The sequence below is a fragment of the Salvelinus alpinus genome, chromosome 25 (assembly GCF_045679555.1).
Source record: "Salvelinus alpinus chromosome 25, SLU_Salpinus.1, whole genome shotgun sequence".
Classification (NCBI taxonomy): domain Eukaryota; kingdom Metazoa; phylum Chordata; class Actinopteri; order Salmoniformes; family Salmonidae; genus Salvelinus; species Salvelinus alpinus.
In genome coordinates, this window is record NC_092110.1 from 27,850,292 (window position 1) to 27,868,253 (window position 17,962).

A 17,962-nucleotide genomic window follows, 5' to 3' on the forward strand; every position below is an offset into this window, starting at 1 on the left:
GTAGGTTGGCATTTATTGTCATGAATCTTGTTTTGGAGGCAGCTCTGCAGAGTGGTTACCAGCTGCCACAGCCACAAAGTCACATCAATCTGATTTTAACTTTAACCTTAACCCTAACCTTAACTCCGCTGCTAACCCTAATGCCTGACCTTAACTTTAAATTAAGACCAAAAAGCCCATTTTTGTTGTCATGAATTTTTACGATATAGCCAATTTTGACTTTGCAGCGGACCTATCTATCAGAAATCGCACAGTTCTTGCCTCTAGGGTCAGATTCATGACAATAAACGTCAACCTGCGCTCACTTAGCCAGCTGTGCAGAATATTTTAACTGTGGCAAAAACAGTGGCTCACACTCCGAGGTCCGTGTAAACACACACACCTTCTTTCACATACCATCCACTTCACTGAAACCCCAACTCACTAGCCACATAAAGCCTTACCTGTCCCTTTAGCTGTGGACAGGGGATTTCCCCAGGTGGGTCCCTGCTGTCTGTCTGTCTCTGTGTCTGTCTGTTGCTCTCTCCGTCTGTCTGTGTCCTGTCTGCATTGTCTCTACTGGGGATGGTCTGTGTTCTCCAGCCAGCTGTTGTTTCACCACGGCCCCAGCAGATGAGGTCCTGGGCTGGGTAGCATGCCACTGCTCTGCCACTGCTCTGAGCCACAGAACCCAGCAGCCTACCTCCTGGAGCCAGCAAATACAAAATGTATTTGTCACGTGCGCCGAAACAGGTGTAGACTTTATCGTGAAATGCTTATTTACAAGCCCTTTCACAACGATGCGGAGTAAAAAAATTATAAAAATACAAATAATAACACAAGTAATAATAAGAAAACATAAGAAAAATACACAAGAATTAAGTATCTGCTTAACCCATCAGCACTGTGTCCTGGGTGTGTGTGATGGGTGGACGGGTGGAGTGTAGATTGGATAAAGGGATCAAGCGACTGTCTGACTGTATGGGGGTTGGGAAGAGATGGGTGAAATGAGAAAGTGATTTGAGTATGTGAGGCACAGGAGGTTGGTGGCACGCTAATTGGGGAGGACGGGCTCGTAGTAATGGCTGGAGCGGAATAGGTGGAATGGTATCAAATACATCAAACACTCCTTAGGAGAGGACCATCCTCCTTAGTGAATTTCATAAAAGTAAAAATAGTGAAACATTTAAAAAGTTATCATTTTTAGAAAAAACTATACAAAATCTATTCACATGAATACACAGCACTGTGTAGGGTAGCACCATGGTGTAGCCGGAGGACAGCTGGCTTCCGTCCTCCTCTGGGTACATTGACTTCAATACAAATCCTAGGAGGCTATTGGTTCTTACCCCCTTCCATAGCCTTACACAGTAATTATGACAACTTCCGGAAGGACATCCTCCAACCTATCAGAGCTCTTGTAGCATGAACTGACATGTTGTCCACCCAAGCAAAGGATCAGAGAATGCATCTAGTACTGAAAGCATAAGCTACAGCTAGCTAGCACTGCAGTGCATAAAATGTGGTGAGTAGTTGACTCAAAGAGAGAGAATGAAAACAGTTGAACAATTTTTAACCAATTAATTTCTTCAGAAATGGAGGAGAGAGGGAGAGCTATATTTTGTTAAAAAAAATAACTTTCACTTACTTAGCTAGCAAATGTAGCTAGCAAGTTTAGCCCACTCAAACTCCCGGCTCAAACAGAAGGATGCTATGTTAGCTAGCTGGCTAAGACTATCCAACACTGGAACTCTTCCATGTCAAGGTAAGCTTTTGGTTTTATTAATTTATTGCCACCGGGGCCCACTGGTGTAACTGCTAAACTGTTTACTACGCTGTACTGCATGATTGTAGCGGGTTTACTAATGTATAGTTCTATTAGCCAGCAGCATATCACCCTGCATCCCACTGCTGGCTTTCTTCTGAAGCTAAGCAGCGTTGGTACTGGTCAGTTCCTGGATGGGAGACCAGATGCTGCTGTAAGTGGTGTTGTAGGGCCAGTAGGAGGTACTCTTTCCTCTGGTCTTACACAATCTCCCAGGGCAGTGATTGGGGACATTGCCCTGGGTAGGGTGCTGTCTATTGGATGGGATGTTAAACAGGTGTGCTGACTCTCTGTGGTCACTCAAGATTTTTTACACTTATTGTAAGAGTAGGGGTGTTAACCCTGGTGTCCTGGCTAAATTCCCAATCTGGCCTTCATACCATCAGGGCACCTAATCATCCCCAGTTTACAATTGGCTCATTCATCCCCCTCCTCTCCCCCTGTAACTATTCCCCAGGTTGTTGCTGTAAATGAGAATGTGATCTCAGACAACTTACATGGAAAAATAAGGGTCAATAATAGTTGATGATGTTACTTTAGCTAATATGGTGACAATGATCTAGGCTGTTTTTTGCGTGGTCACATATAGCTAATGTGTTGTGTATTGGAAGTCTACAAGCGAAAGGAAAAGGTGAGCGGAGGAGAGCTCATAGATGTGAGAAGAAATACAACAAGCTGTTTATACACCACTGTTCAAAAGTTTGTGGTCACTTAGAAATGTTCTTGTTTTTGAAAGAATAGCAAATTTTTGGTCCATTAAAATAACATCAAATTGATCAGAAATACAGTGTAGACATTGTTAATGTTGTAAATGATTATTGTAGAATAGGTGCGTATCTGGAGCATCAGCATTTGTGGGTTCGATTACAGGCTCAGAAACAAAGAAATTGCCAAGAAACTGACGATCTCGTACAACGCTGTGTACTAATCCCTTCACAAAACAGTGCAAAATGGCTCTAACCAGAATAGAAAGAGGAGTGGGAGGCCCTGGTGCACAACTGAGCAAGAGGACAAGTACATTAGTGTCTAGTTTGAGAAACAGACGCCTCACAAGTCCTCAACTGGCAGCTTCATTAAATAGTACCTGCAAAACACCAGGCTCAATGTCAACAGTGAAGAGGGGACTCCGGGATGCTGGCCTTCTAGGCAGAGTTGCAAAGAAAACGCCTTACCTCAGACTGCCCAATAAAAAGAAAAGATTAAGATGGGCAAAAGAACACAGACACTGGACAGAGGAACTCTGCCTAGAAAGGAACTCCGCCTAGTAAGATGGTGCCGGAGCAGAAGGCAGACGTTGTACGTGCCCCCAACCGGTTGTGTTGTTTTGTTTGTTTTGTTTACTCTTTTTGTACATAATGTTGCCGCTACCGTCTCTTATGACCGAAAATTACTTCTAGACATAAGGACTGCGATTACTCACCACAGACTAGCAGAATCCTTTTTCGTCTTTCACGACTCTGACAAGCCCAAGGCGGAGGATATACGGCTCCCTCGGGAACAAGCCCCATCCCCAGTGATCTGTGTGAAGAGGAGGCAGAGAAAGAGATGTACAAGCTATTGCTCGCCTGAGGTAGAGTTTCTCATAATAAGGTGCAGACAACACTACCTACCGAGAGAGTTTTCATCTATATTCTTTGTAGCTGTTTACATAGCACCACAGTCAGAGGCTGGCAGTAAGACAGCATTGAATGAGCTGTCTGTCCATGTGTCACCTGTCTGTCATCTCAAATCTTTCTACCAACCAGTTTGCACTTAGTTTGTAAACTTTCATTCATAGGCTAGGTTGTAGCAAACTCATGATGGGTATAGGGAAAAATGTAGTAGCCTAAACCTATTGATTTTACATTGAACTGGGTGAATGGAATATGAATGACAGTCATCCAATATGCTGTAATAGAAATAAGACCATGCTCATAAAATAAATAATCGTGCTCCCTCATCTTAAATGGCACCGGCCGCCACTGCGTTCCAGACATTATTATAAGCTGTCTTACCCTCAGAAGCCTCCACTGGTGTGAGGGATGGATGGGTGAGGCTGGCAGAATGAAATAATGAACCCCATAAAACCCTCCTCCTCTCCATCTCTCCCTTCCCTCTTCTCCCCTCCTCTCCTTCTCCTCTCCCCTGCCCTCCTTCTCTGCCCTCCTCTCCCCTCTTCATTCCTCCTCTCCCTTCCCTCCTCTCTCTTTCATCTCTCCCCTCCCATCTCTTCCCTCTCTGCTCCTCTCTGCTGTAAACAATGGAACAAGCAGCTGTCAAAACAACAGGGCCTGTGGTTAAGTGCCACCTCCCTGCTGGCCTGGCTACCCACTCCCTTTCCTGTCCCTTCTCTGACCTGGGCCTATGAAGGAGACAGGAGCCAGGGCTGGGTTGCCATGTTTGGAGTTAAGGAAAACGAACAGTGTAATTAGTGCCCAGTGCTGATGTGGTCTTATGTGGTATAGTGGTGGTGGTGAGAAAGACACAATCTGAGGTTACTGCTTCCCATCGGTCTGGTTGGAGCTGCTGGTTGGCCTGCTACGCTGGTTGGTGATGGAGGACCTGGATGGCCCAGAGCAGACAGATTTATGTCTTGGCCTGTGCCATGTGCACGATGTGTGCGTTAGGAGAGAGCGAAGAGATGCTGGACTGGAGGGCCTACTCTATGCTGTCTATTAAATGTGTCTGTCACATGTAGACAAATAGGTGTGTGTGTGCATGCGTGTGTGTGTGTGTTTGGATGGAGTGAGTGAGTGAATTATGTATGTGCACCTAAAAGTGCCAGTCTGCAAGAGAGGTCAGAATCTCTCAGGAGGCAGCAGGCTGAAGTTCACCACCACCACCACCACGCTTCAGAGCACTCACAGGGACACTGCCTGCCTTATTCCTGGAGCAGTTTAACTATTTCCTCACAGGGACACTGTCTGCCTTATTCCTGGAGCAGTTGAACTATTTCCTCACAGGGACACTGTCTGCCTTATTCCTGGAGCAGTTTAACTATTTCCTCACAGGGACACTGTCTGCCTTATTCCTGGAGCAGTTGAACTATTTCCTCACAGGGACACTGTCTGCCTTATTCCTGGAGCAGTTGAACTATTTCCTCACAGGGACACTGCCTGGCTTATTCCTAGAGCAGTCAAACTATTTCCTCACAGGGACACTGTCTGCCTTATTCCTAGAGCAGTTGAACTATTTCCTCACAGGGACACGGTCTGCCTTATTCCTAGAGCAGTTGAACTATTTCCCCACAGGGACACTGTCTGCCTTATTCCTGGAGCAGTTGAACTATTTCCTCACAGGGACACTGTCTGCCTTATTCCTGGAGCAGTTTAACTATTTCCTCACAGGGACACTGTCTGCCTTATTCCTGGAGCAGTTGAACTATTTCCTCATAGGGACAGGACACTGTCTGCCTTATTCCTGGAGCAGTTTAACTATTTCCTCACAGGGACACTGTCTGCCTTATTCCTGGAGCAGTTGAACTATTTCCTCATAGGGACAGGACACTGTCTGCCTTATTCCTGGAGCAGTTTAACTATTTCCTCACAGGGACACTGTCTGCCTTATTCCTGGAGCAGTTGAACTATTTCCTCACAGGGACACTGTCTGCCTTATTCCTAGAGCAGTCAAACTATTTCCTCACAGGAGTTGATTTGTGTGTGTGGGTGTGTGTACACACACCTTTGTTTCCATCCCTGTTCTTAACCAGAGAGGCCCCTTCACCAGGCCTGGCTGTTCAACTTCTTGAGAATACAGGGGGTGCTATTTTCCCATTAGCATAATTTGCTCTACAGATTAAACTGCCTCTTATTCAATTATTGCTCTTACTATATGCATATAAATAATACCATTGGAAAGAAAACAATCTCTAGTTTCTAAAACCGTTTCAATTTTGTCTCTGAGTGATACAGAAGTCATTTGACAGCACTTTCCATGACCAAGAAGAAAAAAGCAAGATGTGTATGCCAGCTTCAACGCTCTGCCTATATATGGTCGTGCCCCCTATGACCCGAAACACACCTCATTGGCCTTCCTCTGGGTGTCAAGAGGACGTCAGAGGAAAAATATCTTGTTTATCTGGGACTGACGTGAAATGAGAGCTAATTCTTTGGCGTGACCGACAACTTCCGGTTCTCTAAATCGTGCGACTTGTAGCTGCGATTGTCTTCTGTTGTGCGGCCATTATGGATGAAAACTATCTCCGTCTCGAAGTTTGTTTGATACATGTGACCAGATCATCGTAATGTATGTTTTTTCAATATAGTTTAATCAGATTATTTGAATTTTTTCGGGAGTTTTGTGGTGTTCCGTTGTCTGATTTTATTTACGTTTGAGAGATCCGTGCCACTCGACCAGTACCTGTGCTAAATGGAGTGGGAAAGGAACAATTCTGAACGGAACCAACGACTCATCTTGACAAAGGACACTTTGATCAACATTCTGATGAAAGATCAGCCATAGTAAGACCCAATTTACGATGTTATATCATATCTGTTGTGCATGTGAACTGGCCGTGGGCGCCTAGCCGAATCTGCCTGGTATAGCTATGCTAATTTAGCGCTACATTTTGTTTTCGTTATAAAACATTTAATAAATCTGAAATATTGTTTGGATTCACCAGATGTTGGGCTTTCAATATCTGTACGCTGTGTATTTTTCTGAAATGTGTTAAGATGAGTAATTAGTTATATGACGTTGGTCTCTGTAATTGTTCTGGCTGGGTAAGCACTATTTCAGATTGCAGCTGCAATGTAGAACTGTGATTTATACCTGAAAAATGCACATTTTTCAAAAAAAAAACTATGCTATACCATAAATATGTTATCAGACTGTCATCTTATGAAGTTGTTTCTTGGTTAGTGGCTATATATATTTTTATTTAGTCGAATTAGTGATAGCTACTGACGCAGGAAAAAGCTGTTGGGAGTAAAAAAATCGTGTCCTTTGCTAACGTGGTTAGCTAATAGATTTACATATTGTGTCTTCCCTGTAAAACATTTTAAAAATCTGAAATGGTGGCTTTATTCACAAGACCTGTATCTTTCATCTGGTGTCTTGGACTTGTGATTTAATGATATTTAGATGCTACAAGTTACTTGTGACGCTATGCTAGCTATGCTACTCAGTGGGGGGGTGGGGGGGGTGGGGGGTGCTACCGGATCAGGGTTGGTGACTCATGAGAAGTTTTAAGTATGATTCAACGTGGAGTGCCTGGATACAGCCGCGATATATTGGCCATATACCACAAACCCCAGAGGTGCCTTATTGTGATTATAAACTGGTTACCAATTTAATTAGAACATTAAAACATGTTTTTTTGTTACAGTCTGAAATACCACGGCTTTCAGCCAATCAGCATTCAGGGTTCAAACCAGGTATGACAAAACATGTATTTACTGTTCTAATTACTTTGATAACCAATTTATAATAGCAATAAGGCACCTCGGGGGTTTGTGGTATATGGCCAATATACCACGGCTAAGGGCTGTATCCAGGCACTCTGCATTGCATCGTGCTTAACAACAGTCCTTGGTCGTGGTATATTGGCTGTATACCACACCTCCTCAATGCCTTATTGCTTAAATAATATATGCCATTTAGCAGACGCTTTTATCCAAAGCAACTTACAGTCATGCGTGCACACATTCTCCGGAAATGAACTCACTCCTCTGGCTATGCTCTACCAACTGAGCTACAAAGGACCCTTCACCAAGCCCCCTCACAAGGCTCCCACACCAAACCCCCTCAACCAGGCCCCCTCAACAGGCCCGCTCACCAAGCCCCCTCACCAAACCCCCTCAACAGGCCTCCTCAACAGGCCCCCTCACCAAGCCCCCTCACCAAGCCCCCTCACCAGGCTCCCACACCAAACCTCCTCACCAGGCCCCCTCAACAGGCCCGCTCACCAAGCCCCCTCACCAAACCCCCTCAACAGGCCTCCTCAACAGGCCCCCTCACCAAGCCCTCTCACCAGGCTCCCACACCAAACCCCCTCAACAGGCCCCCTCAACAGGCCCCCTCACCAAGCCCCCTCACCAGGCTCCCACACCAAATCCCCTCAACAGGCCCCCTCACCAGGCTCCCACACCAAACCCCCTTCAACAGGCCCCCTCACCAGGCTCCCACACCAAACCCCCTCAACAGACCCCCTCAACAGGCCCCCTCACCAAGCCCCCTCACCTGGCTCCCACACCAAACCCCCTCAACAGGCCCCCTCACCAAGCCCCCTCACCAAGCCCCCTCACCAGGCTCCCACACCAAACCCCCTCAACAGGCCCCCTCACCAGGCTCCCACACCAACCCCCTTCAACAGGCCCCCTCACCAGGCTCCCACACCAAACCCCCTCAACAGGTCCCCTCACCAAGCTCCCACACCAAACCCCCTCACCAGGCCCCCTCAACAGGCCCCCTCACCAAGCTCCCACACAAAACCCCCTCAACAGACCCCCTCACCAAGCCCCCTCACCAGGCCCCCACACCAAACCCCCGCACCAAGCTTCTCTACAGACCATTACACTGGCCTAGTTATATTAGTGTCTTCTCTACAGACCATTACTATGGCCTAGTTATATCAGTGTCCTCTCTACAGACCATTACACTGGCCTAGTTATATCAGAGTGTCCTTTCTACAGACCATTACTCTGGCCTAGTTATATCAGTGTCTTCTCTACAGACCATTACACTGGCCTAGTTATATCAGAGTGTCCTCTCTACAGACCATTACTCTGGCCTAGTTATATCAGTGTTTCTCTACAGACCATTGCTATGGCCTAGTTATATCAGTGTCCTCTCTACAGACCATTACTCTGGCCTAGTTATATCAGAGTGTCCTCTCTACAGACCATTGCTCTGGCCTAGTTATATCAGTGTCCTCTCTACAGACCATTACTCTGGCCTAGTTATATCAGAGTGTCCTCTCTACAGACCATTGCTCTGGCCTAGTTATATCAGTGTCTTCTCTACAGACCATTACTCTGGCCTAGTTATATCAGAGTGTCCTCTCTACAGACCATTGCTCTGGCCTAGTTATATCAGTGTCTTCTCTACAGACCATTGCTCTGGCCTAGTTATATCAGAGTGTCCTTTCTACAGACCATTACTCTGGCCTAGTTATATTAGTGTCTTCTCTACAGACCATTACACTGGCCTAGTTATATCAGTGTTTCTCTACAGACCATTGCTATGGCCTAGTTATATCAGAGTGTCCTCTCTACAGACCATTACTCTGGCCTAGTTATATCAGAGTGTCCTCTCTACAGACCATTGCTCTGGCCTAGTTATATCAGTGTCTTCTCTACAGACCATTACTCTGGCCTAGTTATATCAGAGTGTCCTTTCTACAGACCATTACTCTGGCCTAGTTATATCAGAGTGTTCTCTCTACAGACCATTACTCTGGCCTAGTTATATCAGTGTCCTTTCTACAGACCATTACTATGGCCTAGTTATATCAGAGTGTCCTTTCTACAGACCATTACTCTGGCCTAGTTATATCAGAGTGTTCTCTCTACAGACCATTACTATGGCCTAGTTATATCAGCGTGTCCTTTCTACAGACCATTACTATGGCCTAGTTATATCAGAGTGTCCTTTCTACAGACCATTACTATGGCCTAGTTATATCAGAGTGTCCTTTCTACAGACCATTACTCTGGCCTAGTTATATCAGAGTGTTCTCTCTACAGACCATTACTATGGCCTAGTTATATCAGCGTGTCCTTTCTACAGACCATTACTATGGCCTAGTTATATCAGAGTGCTCTCTCTACAGACCATTGCTCTGGCCTAGTTATATCAGAGTGTTCTCTCTACAGACCATTACTCTGGCCTAGTTATATCAGAGTGTTCTCTCTACAGACCATTGCTCTGGCCTAGTTATATCAGAGTGTTCTCTCTACAGACCATTACTCTGGCCTAGTTATATCAGAGTGTTCTCTCTACAGACCATTGCTCTGGCCTAGTTATATCAGAGTGTTCTCTCTACAGACCATTACTATGGCCTAGTTATATCAGAGTGTTCTCTCTACAGACCATTACTATGGCCTAGTTATATCAGAGTGTTCTCTCTACAGACCATTACTCTGGCCTAGTTATATCAGAGTGTCCTTTCTACAGACCATTACTATGGCCTAGTTATATCAGAGTGTTTTCTCTACAGACCATTACTCTGGCCTAGTTATATCAGAGTGTTCTCTCTACAGACCATTGCTCTGGCCTAGTTATATCAGAGTGTTCTCTCTACAGACCATTACTCTGACCTAGTTATATCAGAGTGTTCTCTCTACAGACCATTACTATGGCCTAGTTATATCAGACTAACAGAGACATGACTCTTGTTCTGAAAGGAAATGGTGTATTTATTGTGGCTGGTTGCTTTATTGTGTTCTCTTAAACCTGTCTTTATCCCATCCTCCTCTCATCCTCCTCCCTCTCCCCTGTGCAGAGTTGCCCAGGATCACGTCAGAGCCCCAGGATGTTGACGTGACGTCAGGGAACACGGTGTACTTCACCTGCAGGGCCGAGGGAAACCCCAAACCACAGATCATCTGGCTTATGAACAAGTAAGGCCCACTCTCCAATGGTGACATCAACGTTGAAACAATGTGTCCTAACTACTTTTTCCTACAGTTAACATTTAGCCATTTAGTCAATTAGCAGACGCTCTAATCCAGAGAGATTTACAGGAGCAAGTATGGTTAAGTGCCTTGCTCAAGGGTACATCGACTGATTTTTAGTCAGCTCGGGGATTCGAACCAGCAACCGTTCGGTTACTGGTCCAACACTCTTAACTGCTAGGCTACCTGCTGCCACATATAAACATACTGTATGTATGCGATTATGTAATGTTATTTATGTATGTGTATTTTTCCCCAGTAATGCCCTGAACATGCATGATGACTCTCGTCTGAACCTGCTGGAGGACGGTACTCTGATGATCCAGGACACGCGGGAGACGGACCAGGGAGTGTACCAGTGCATGGCCAAGAACGTAGCTGGAGAGGTCAAGACCTCTCAGGTCACACTCAGATACTTCGGAGCCCCCTGTGAGTGGTCCCTCATATTATGTAATACATGTTTGAATATTTTCCATGGGCTATATAATGTAAGTCCTTCTCTACAATGACAGTGAAGTGGTTACTTAGAGTAATATTTGGCTGCACCTGTTACGCTTATGCTCTTGTACAGTTAACAAGGTACCCTATATCTGTAATCTCTTGCTCCCTCTCATTATTTCCTCCACACTTGGCCCGATGCTGTGGTTCAGTGTAGTGCCAGATTATATTTCTCTGTGTAGGGCCAGATGATATGGTTCGGTGTAGGGCCAGATGATATGGTTATGTGTAGGGCTAGATGATATGGTTCTGTGTAGGACCAGATTATATGGTTCTGTGTAGGGCCAGATGATATGGCTCTGTGTAGGACCAGATGATATGAGTCTATGTAGAGCCAGATGATATGGTACTGTGTAGGGCCAGATGATATGGTTCTGTGTAGGGACGGATTATATGGTTCTGTGTAGGGCCAGATTATATGGTTCTGTTTCAGGGCCAGGTGATATGGTTCTGTGTAGGGCCAGATTATATGGTTCTGTGTAGGCCCAGATGATATGGTTCTGTGTAGGGCCAGATGATATGGTTCTGTGTAGGGCCATATTATATGGTTCTGTGTAGGGCCAGATTATATGGTTCTGTGTAGGGCCAGATGATATGGTTCTGTGTAGGAACAGATTATATGGTTCTGTGTAGGGCCAGAAAATGTGGTTCTGTGTAAGGGAAGATCATATGGTTCTGTGTAGGGCCAGATGATATGGTTCGGTGTAGGACCAGATGATATGGTTCTGTGTAGGGCCAGGTGATATGGCTCTGTGTAGGACCAGATTATATGAGTCTGTGTAGGTCCAGATGATATGGTTCTGTGTAGGGCCAGATGATATGGTTCTGTGTAGGGCCGGATTATATGGTTCTGTGTAGGGCCAGATTATATGGTTCTGTTTCAGGGCCAGGTGATATGGTTCTGTGTAGGGCCAGATGATATGGCTCTGTTTAGGGCCAGATTATGTGAATCTGTGTAGAACCAGATAATATGATTATGTGTAGGGCCAGATGATATGGTTCTGTGTAGGACCAGATGATATGGTTCTGTGTAGGACCAGATATTCATCCTGGTCAGATCAAGTGGGCAGGAACAACTCAAGGCCTTATGTGGGAAAGAATAGGCTTTTTTAGTTTCCACCCATGTTATCACTTAGATACTTTGTCTCAATCTTCCTCTGTCTCTCCTTCTCTATCTCATCCCCTACCTTCCTCCCCCAGCGCGGCCCAGTTTTGTGATCCAGCCCCAGAATACAGAGGTGTTGGTGGGGGAGAGTATCACCCTGGAGTGTAGCGCTACAGGCCAGCCCCAGCCCCGGGTCTCCTGGACCAAGGGGGACCGCACGCCCCTGCCTACCGATGCCCGTATCAACACCACCCCGTCTGGGGGGCTGTTCATCCAGCACGTGGTGCAGGCAGACGGGGGACAGTACACCTGCTTCGCCTCCAACAACCTGGACACCATCCACGCTACCGCTCACATCATTGTACAGGGTGAATAGCACTGTAGAGGCAGTGGCAAACATCTTGTTTGTAATCTTCTGTAGTTTCTTGAGTTTACATTGACAATGGGCAAACATGGACCAAGATATGAAGCAATGATGCACAGTATAATTTGCTTTCAATGAAGAACCATATGTGTAAAGGGTATTTTAATGGTACATATGTTTGTGTCTGCTAAGAATTGTCAGGTTAGCGTTTTTTGACATGAATCTTTTTCTCAAGGCAGCTTTGCAGACTGGTCACTAGCTAGTACAGCCACAAAGTCATAAAATCTGCTTTTAAACCTAACCCTAACCTTAACCCTTAACCACACTGCTAACCATAATGCCTCAACCTAACCTTAAATTAATACCAAAAAGCACTTTTTTGTTTTCATAAATGTTTCCAATATAGCCAATTTTGACTTTCCTGCGGACCTATCTAAGGGGAAATCGCTCAGTTCTGCCTCCAGGACAAGACTTAATAAACGTCAACCTGCTAAGAATTGCCCATATGTATACAACACACTGTTGAGAGAACATGATTTAACTTGTTTTTGTGCCTAACTCTCCTGCGGTTCCTGTTCCCCAGCGACCCCCCAGTTCACAGTGACCCCCCAGGACCAGTCAGTGTTGGAGGGTCACACGGTGGACTTCACCTGTGAGGCCAGCGGATACCCCCAGCCCATTATCGCCTGGACGCGGGGGGGCAGCCCCCTGCCCCAGGACCGCCGTCACCTGGTCCTCTCTACGGGCACGCTGAGGATCGCCCGCGTGGCGACCCACGATGAGGGCCAGTATGAGTGCCAGGCCGTCAGCCCGCTGGGCACGGTGCGCACCGCCGTACAGCTTAACATCCAGCAGAGAGGTGAGACGGATCTCTACTCTATACCCTAGCAGGATCCAGATGTTATGCCTGATGTATGAATATAGTATGAATCTGCATGTTGTTATGATTGACGTATGAATTCAAATGTTGTGTATGGAGTAGTAATTATAGTACATTTTGTTTTAAGCACTTTTCGAAACATTCAAGAACACCTTGTCAATGTTGACCATTTTTAGAGAACGCCATCTGTGATGAGATAATTATACTGCATCATTGTGTAGGCTAGAAGGAAAAACATTTCAATGTGTTATTTTAAGGGCCTCTCCAAACACTCCTAGGCTTTTTAAAAAGAGGGGAGTGGAGGGTAGTAAAGATTGAGAGAGTGGGAGTGACAGTACACAACGTCTTGGGCTAATTTGTCGTTTACACTCTAGACAGCCTGCAATCAGAGAAATAATAATATAATAATATATGCCATTTAGCAGACGATTTTATCCAAAGTGACTTACAGTCATGCGTGCACACATTCCACATATGGGTGGTCTCTCTCTCTCTCTCTCTCTCTCAGAATTTTTTTTATTTTTTTTATTTATTTAACCTTTATTTAACCAGGTAGGCAAATTGAGAACACGTTCTCATTTACAATTGCGACCTGGCCAAGATAAAGCAAAGCAGTTCGACACATACAACAACACATAGTTACACATGGAGTAAAACAAACATATAGTCAATGATACAGTGAAAAAATAAAAAAATAAGTCTATATACAATGTGAGCAAGTGAGGTGAGATAAGGGAGGTGAAGGCAAACAAATATATGTATAAATAAATAAAAATATAAAAAGGCCATGGTGGCGAAGTAAATACAACACAGCAAGTAAAATAAAACTAAAAACACTGGAATGGTTGGTTTGCAGTGGAAGAAAGCGCAAAGTAGAGACAGAAATAATGGGGTGCAAAGGAGCAAAATAAATAAATAAATACAGTAGGTAAAGAGGTAGTTGTTTGGGCTAAATTATAGATGGGCTATGTACAGGTGCAGTAATCTATGAGCTGCTCTGACAGCTGGTGCTTAAAGCTAGTGAGGGAGATAAGTGTTTCCAGTTTCAGAGATTTTTGTAGTTCGTTCCAGTCATTGAATGAAAGGCTTGTAGTTGTAAGTAGAATGTTGAGCAGAGCGGGGCAGGAAAGCATGGCATTCTGTAATCCCAGATGACATCATGTTTTCCATGTAGTAATGGCTGTTAACATGCAGTACATGATACATATTGGCCTACAACACTGTAAACCCTGTACACACAACCCTGAGCAACACTTAAACAAAATGAGACTTTCAGCGAGTAACAGAGCGAGAGAGAGAGAGAGACATGCAAACAGAGACAGACAGACAGACAGACAGACAGACAGACAGACAGACACTGTACGTGGACAGGGAAAGATGAATGGCTAGTTGGCTACGTTGAGATACATGTTTTTTAGCCTGACCGCGTTAGATCATAGAGTGTTATAGTGTTTTCTAGCATTGAGTTTCTGACACTGTTAGAAAAGAAGGTTCCAAAAGGGTTCTTCGGCTGTCCCCATAGGAGAACCCTTTTTGGTTCCAGGTAGAACCCTTTTTGGTTCCAGGTAGAATAATTTGGGGTTCCATGTAGAACCCTCTGTGGAAAGGGTTCTACATGAAACCCAGAAGGGTTCTGCCTGGAACCAAAAGGGGTTCTTCAAATGGTTATCCTATGGGGACAGCCGAAGAACCCTTTTAGGTTCTAGATAGCACCTTTTTTCCTAAGAGTTTAGTCTACTTTGATATCTTGAGAACAGTTCATCTGCTTTAAACTTCAGGATCCCTCAGGGCTTAGAGGTCCTTCCTGAAACAGGGAAAGTGATCTTCTCATGACTAGGTGGCTGGCTGCGTTGGGTTACACACCCACCATTGGGGAATGGGAATTTTTACTGTGAAGAAAAAAAAGCACCTCCCCAGCTGTGTGTGAGAGAGAGGAGTGTACCCCTCGTCTAATCACAGGGACACACTGAGTCACCTCTGGTTTTGACTGTATAGGACAGTAAATGAGTGTTGACCTTTGACTGCTGTGTGTGAATGAAAATCTTCAGCTAGTCCCTGTTAATGTAATAAGAGAGATTTAGGAGGACATGGAACTTAAACATGAAAAAGAGAGAGAGGGTATGGGGGTGTGTGCACATGTCTGTGTGTGTGTGTGTGTGTGTGTGTGTGTGTGTGTGTGTGTGTGTGTGTGCGTGCCAGCAATATAATAAGTATTAGTGTCTGTTTTGACATGCTGAGAACATTTGGATGACAAAGTGTCTTTACTGCATTGGGATTCATTGCACTGCACTGTGAGCGGCTGCGAGCGTTGATGTAATCATTAACACATGTTTTTCAATCATCAGTAACGCCTATTTTCACAAATGCTCCAAGGGACGTGACTGTGGAGTCTGGCACGGACGTCCAGATTCCCTGCAGAGCTCAGGGACAGCCCGAGCCTGTCCTCACCTGGAACAAGGTTAGACACCTGTCACCTGGTCACCAACTACTGGTTGCCGTTGTCACGGCCTCCATGGCAACAAGGCTAGCATAGCCAGGCTCTCGCTGAGGACAGGGGATGGGGAAAGGAGGGATGGGAAAGGGAAGGGTAAGGTAGTCAAGGTCTGCTCTGATCAGATAATGGCTGTTAGTAACTTTCACAGTATTAGTAGGCCTATATATATGAAGAAAGTTGTTGTGTACAGCCTAGTATATCACAGCCTATTGTAAAACATAGCCATGTAACCCAAGCTGATTTTATAGTCTCCATATAACCCAACCTGGTCAGGCATTTTTTACATTTTGGTAATTTAGCTTACAGTTAGTGAATTAATCTTAAAATAGCTAGGTGGGACAACCACATATCACAGTCATACTAAGTACATTTTTCCTCAGTAAAGTAGCTATCAGCAAAGTCTAGTAAGGGTGGGTGAGTGGGGGGGGGTCAAGTGCTAGTGTTAGTTCATGAAAGATATTATATATACTATATTGCCAAAAGTATGTGGACACCTGCTCGTCGAACATCTCATTCCAAGACCATGGGCATTATTATGGAGTTGGTCCCCCCCTTTGCTGCTATAACAGCCTCCACTCTTCTGGGAAGGCTTTCTACTAGATGTTGGAACATTGCTGCGGGGACTTGCTTCCATTCAGCCACAAGAGCTTTAGTGAGGTTGGGCATTGATGTTGGGTGATTAGGTATGGCTTGCAGTCTGCTTTCCAATTCATCCAAAATCTGTTCGATGGGGTTGAGGTCAAGGTTATTTCAATTCTGAAACAGGAAAGGGTCTTCCCCAAACTGCCTTCACAAAGTTGGAAGCACAGAGTCGTCTAGAATGTCATTAGTGTCTGTAGCGTTAAGATTTCCCTTCACTGGAACTAAGGGGCCTAGCCCAAACTATGAAAAACAGCCCCAGACCATTCTTCCTCCTCCACCAAACGTTACAGTTGGCACTATGCATTGGGGCATGTAGCGTTCTCCTGGCATCCGCCAAACCTAGATTAGTCCATCGGACTGCCAGATAGTGAAGCGTGATTCATCACTCCAGGGAACGCGTTTCCACTGCTCCAGAGTCCAATGGCGGTGAGCTTTACACCACTCCAGCTGACACTTGGCATTGTGCATGGTGATCTTAGGCTTGTGTGCGGCTGCTCGGCCATGAAAACCCATTTCATGAAGCTCCCAACGAACAGTTATTGTGCTGAATTTGCTTCCAGAGTCAGTTTGTAACTATAGTGAGTGTTGTAACCGAGGACATACAACTTTTACGCGCTACGCGCTTCAGCGCTCGGTGGTCCTTTCTGTGAGCTTGTGTGGCCTACCACTTCGCTGCTGAGCCGTTGTTGCTCCTAGACGTTTCCACTTCCCAATAACAGAACTTACAGTTAACCGGGGCAGCTCTAGCAGGGCAGAAATTTAATGAACTGACTTGTTGGAAAGGTGGCATCCTATGACGGTGCCACATTGAATGTCACTGAGCTCTTCAGTATGGCCATTCTACTGCCAATGTTTGTCTATGGAGATTACATGGCTGTGTGCTCGATTTATACACCTGTCAGCAATGGGTGTGGCTGAAATAATCGAACATCCACTCATTTGAAGGGGTGTCCACATATTTTTGTATATATAGTGTATATATATGAATATGTGTTGTGGGATTATTTAAGACACTATTTGAAGAAGTAGGGTTTCAGATGTTTTCAGAAGATGGGCAGGGACTCTGCTGTTCTAGCTTCAGGGGGAAGCTGGTTCCACCATTGTGGTGCCAGGACAGAGAAAAGCTTGGACTGGGCTGAGTGGGAGCTTCCTTCCCATAGGGGTTGGAGAGCCAAGAGACCAGAGGTGGCAGAATGGAGTGCTCAGTTTGGGATGTAGGGTTTAAGCAGGCCTGTCAGACCCTATGGCGTTGACTGTGTAACTCAAGGCAGTGCCCTACTCATTACCCCACACTAGTCCACACCTCCTGACCTTTCAACCCTTGTCTCTTCCGGCAACTCTGCAGGACGGTGTCCAGGTGACGGAAAGTGGGAAGTTCCACATCGCCCCTGAGGGCTTCCTGGAGGTCAAGGACGTGGGTCTAGCCGACGGTGGACGCTACGAGTGTGTCGCCCGCAACCCTATTGGCTACCAGTCCGCTAGCATGGTGCTCACCGTCCTAGGTAAGACACAGCTAGAGTATGCTAATCTAGGCTAACCCTATTTGTGGAGAGCTTTTGTTGCAGCCCTGCTCTAACACAC

General features: G+C 45.5%; 1 protein-coding gene across 1 annotated transcript in view; it reads left to right on the plus strand.

The window, feature by feature from the left end:
* LOC139553758 (peroxidasin-like) overlaps positions 1–17,962 on the plus strand; it is a 90,087-nt gene that overhangs the window by 48,715 nt on the left and 23,410 nt on the right. Inside the window, exons 8-13 of the mRNA XM_071366405.1 lie at positions 10,227–10,344; positions 10,658–10,827; positions 12,097–12,369; positions 12,949–13,224; positions 15,591–15,703; positions 17,727–17,883. Coding sequence (XP_071222506.1) covers positions 10,227–10,344; positions 10,658–10,827; positions 12,097–12,369; positions 12,949–13,224; positions 15,591–15,703; positions 17,727–17,883 — 1,107 coding nt within the window. The remainder of the gene's footprint in view (positions 1–10,226; positions 10,345–10,657; positions 10,828–12,096; positions 12,370–12,948; positions 13,225–15,590; positions 15,704–17,726; positions 17,884–17,962) is intronic.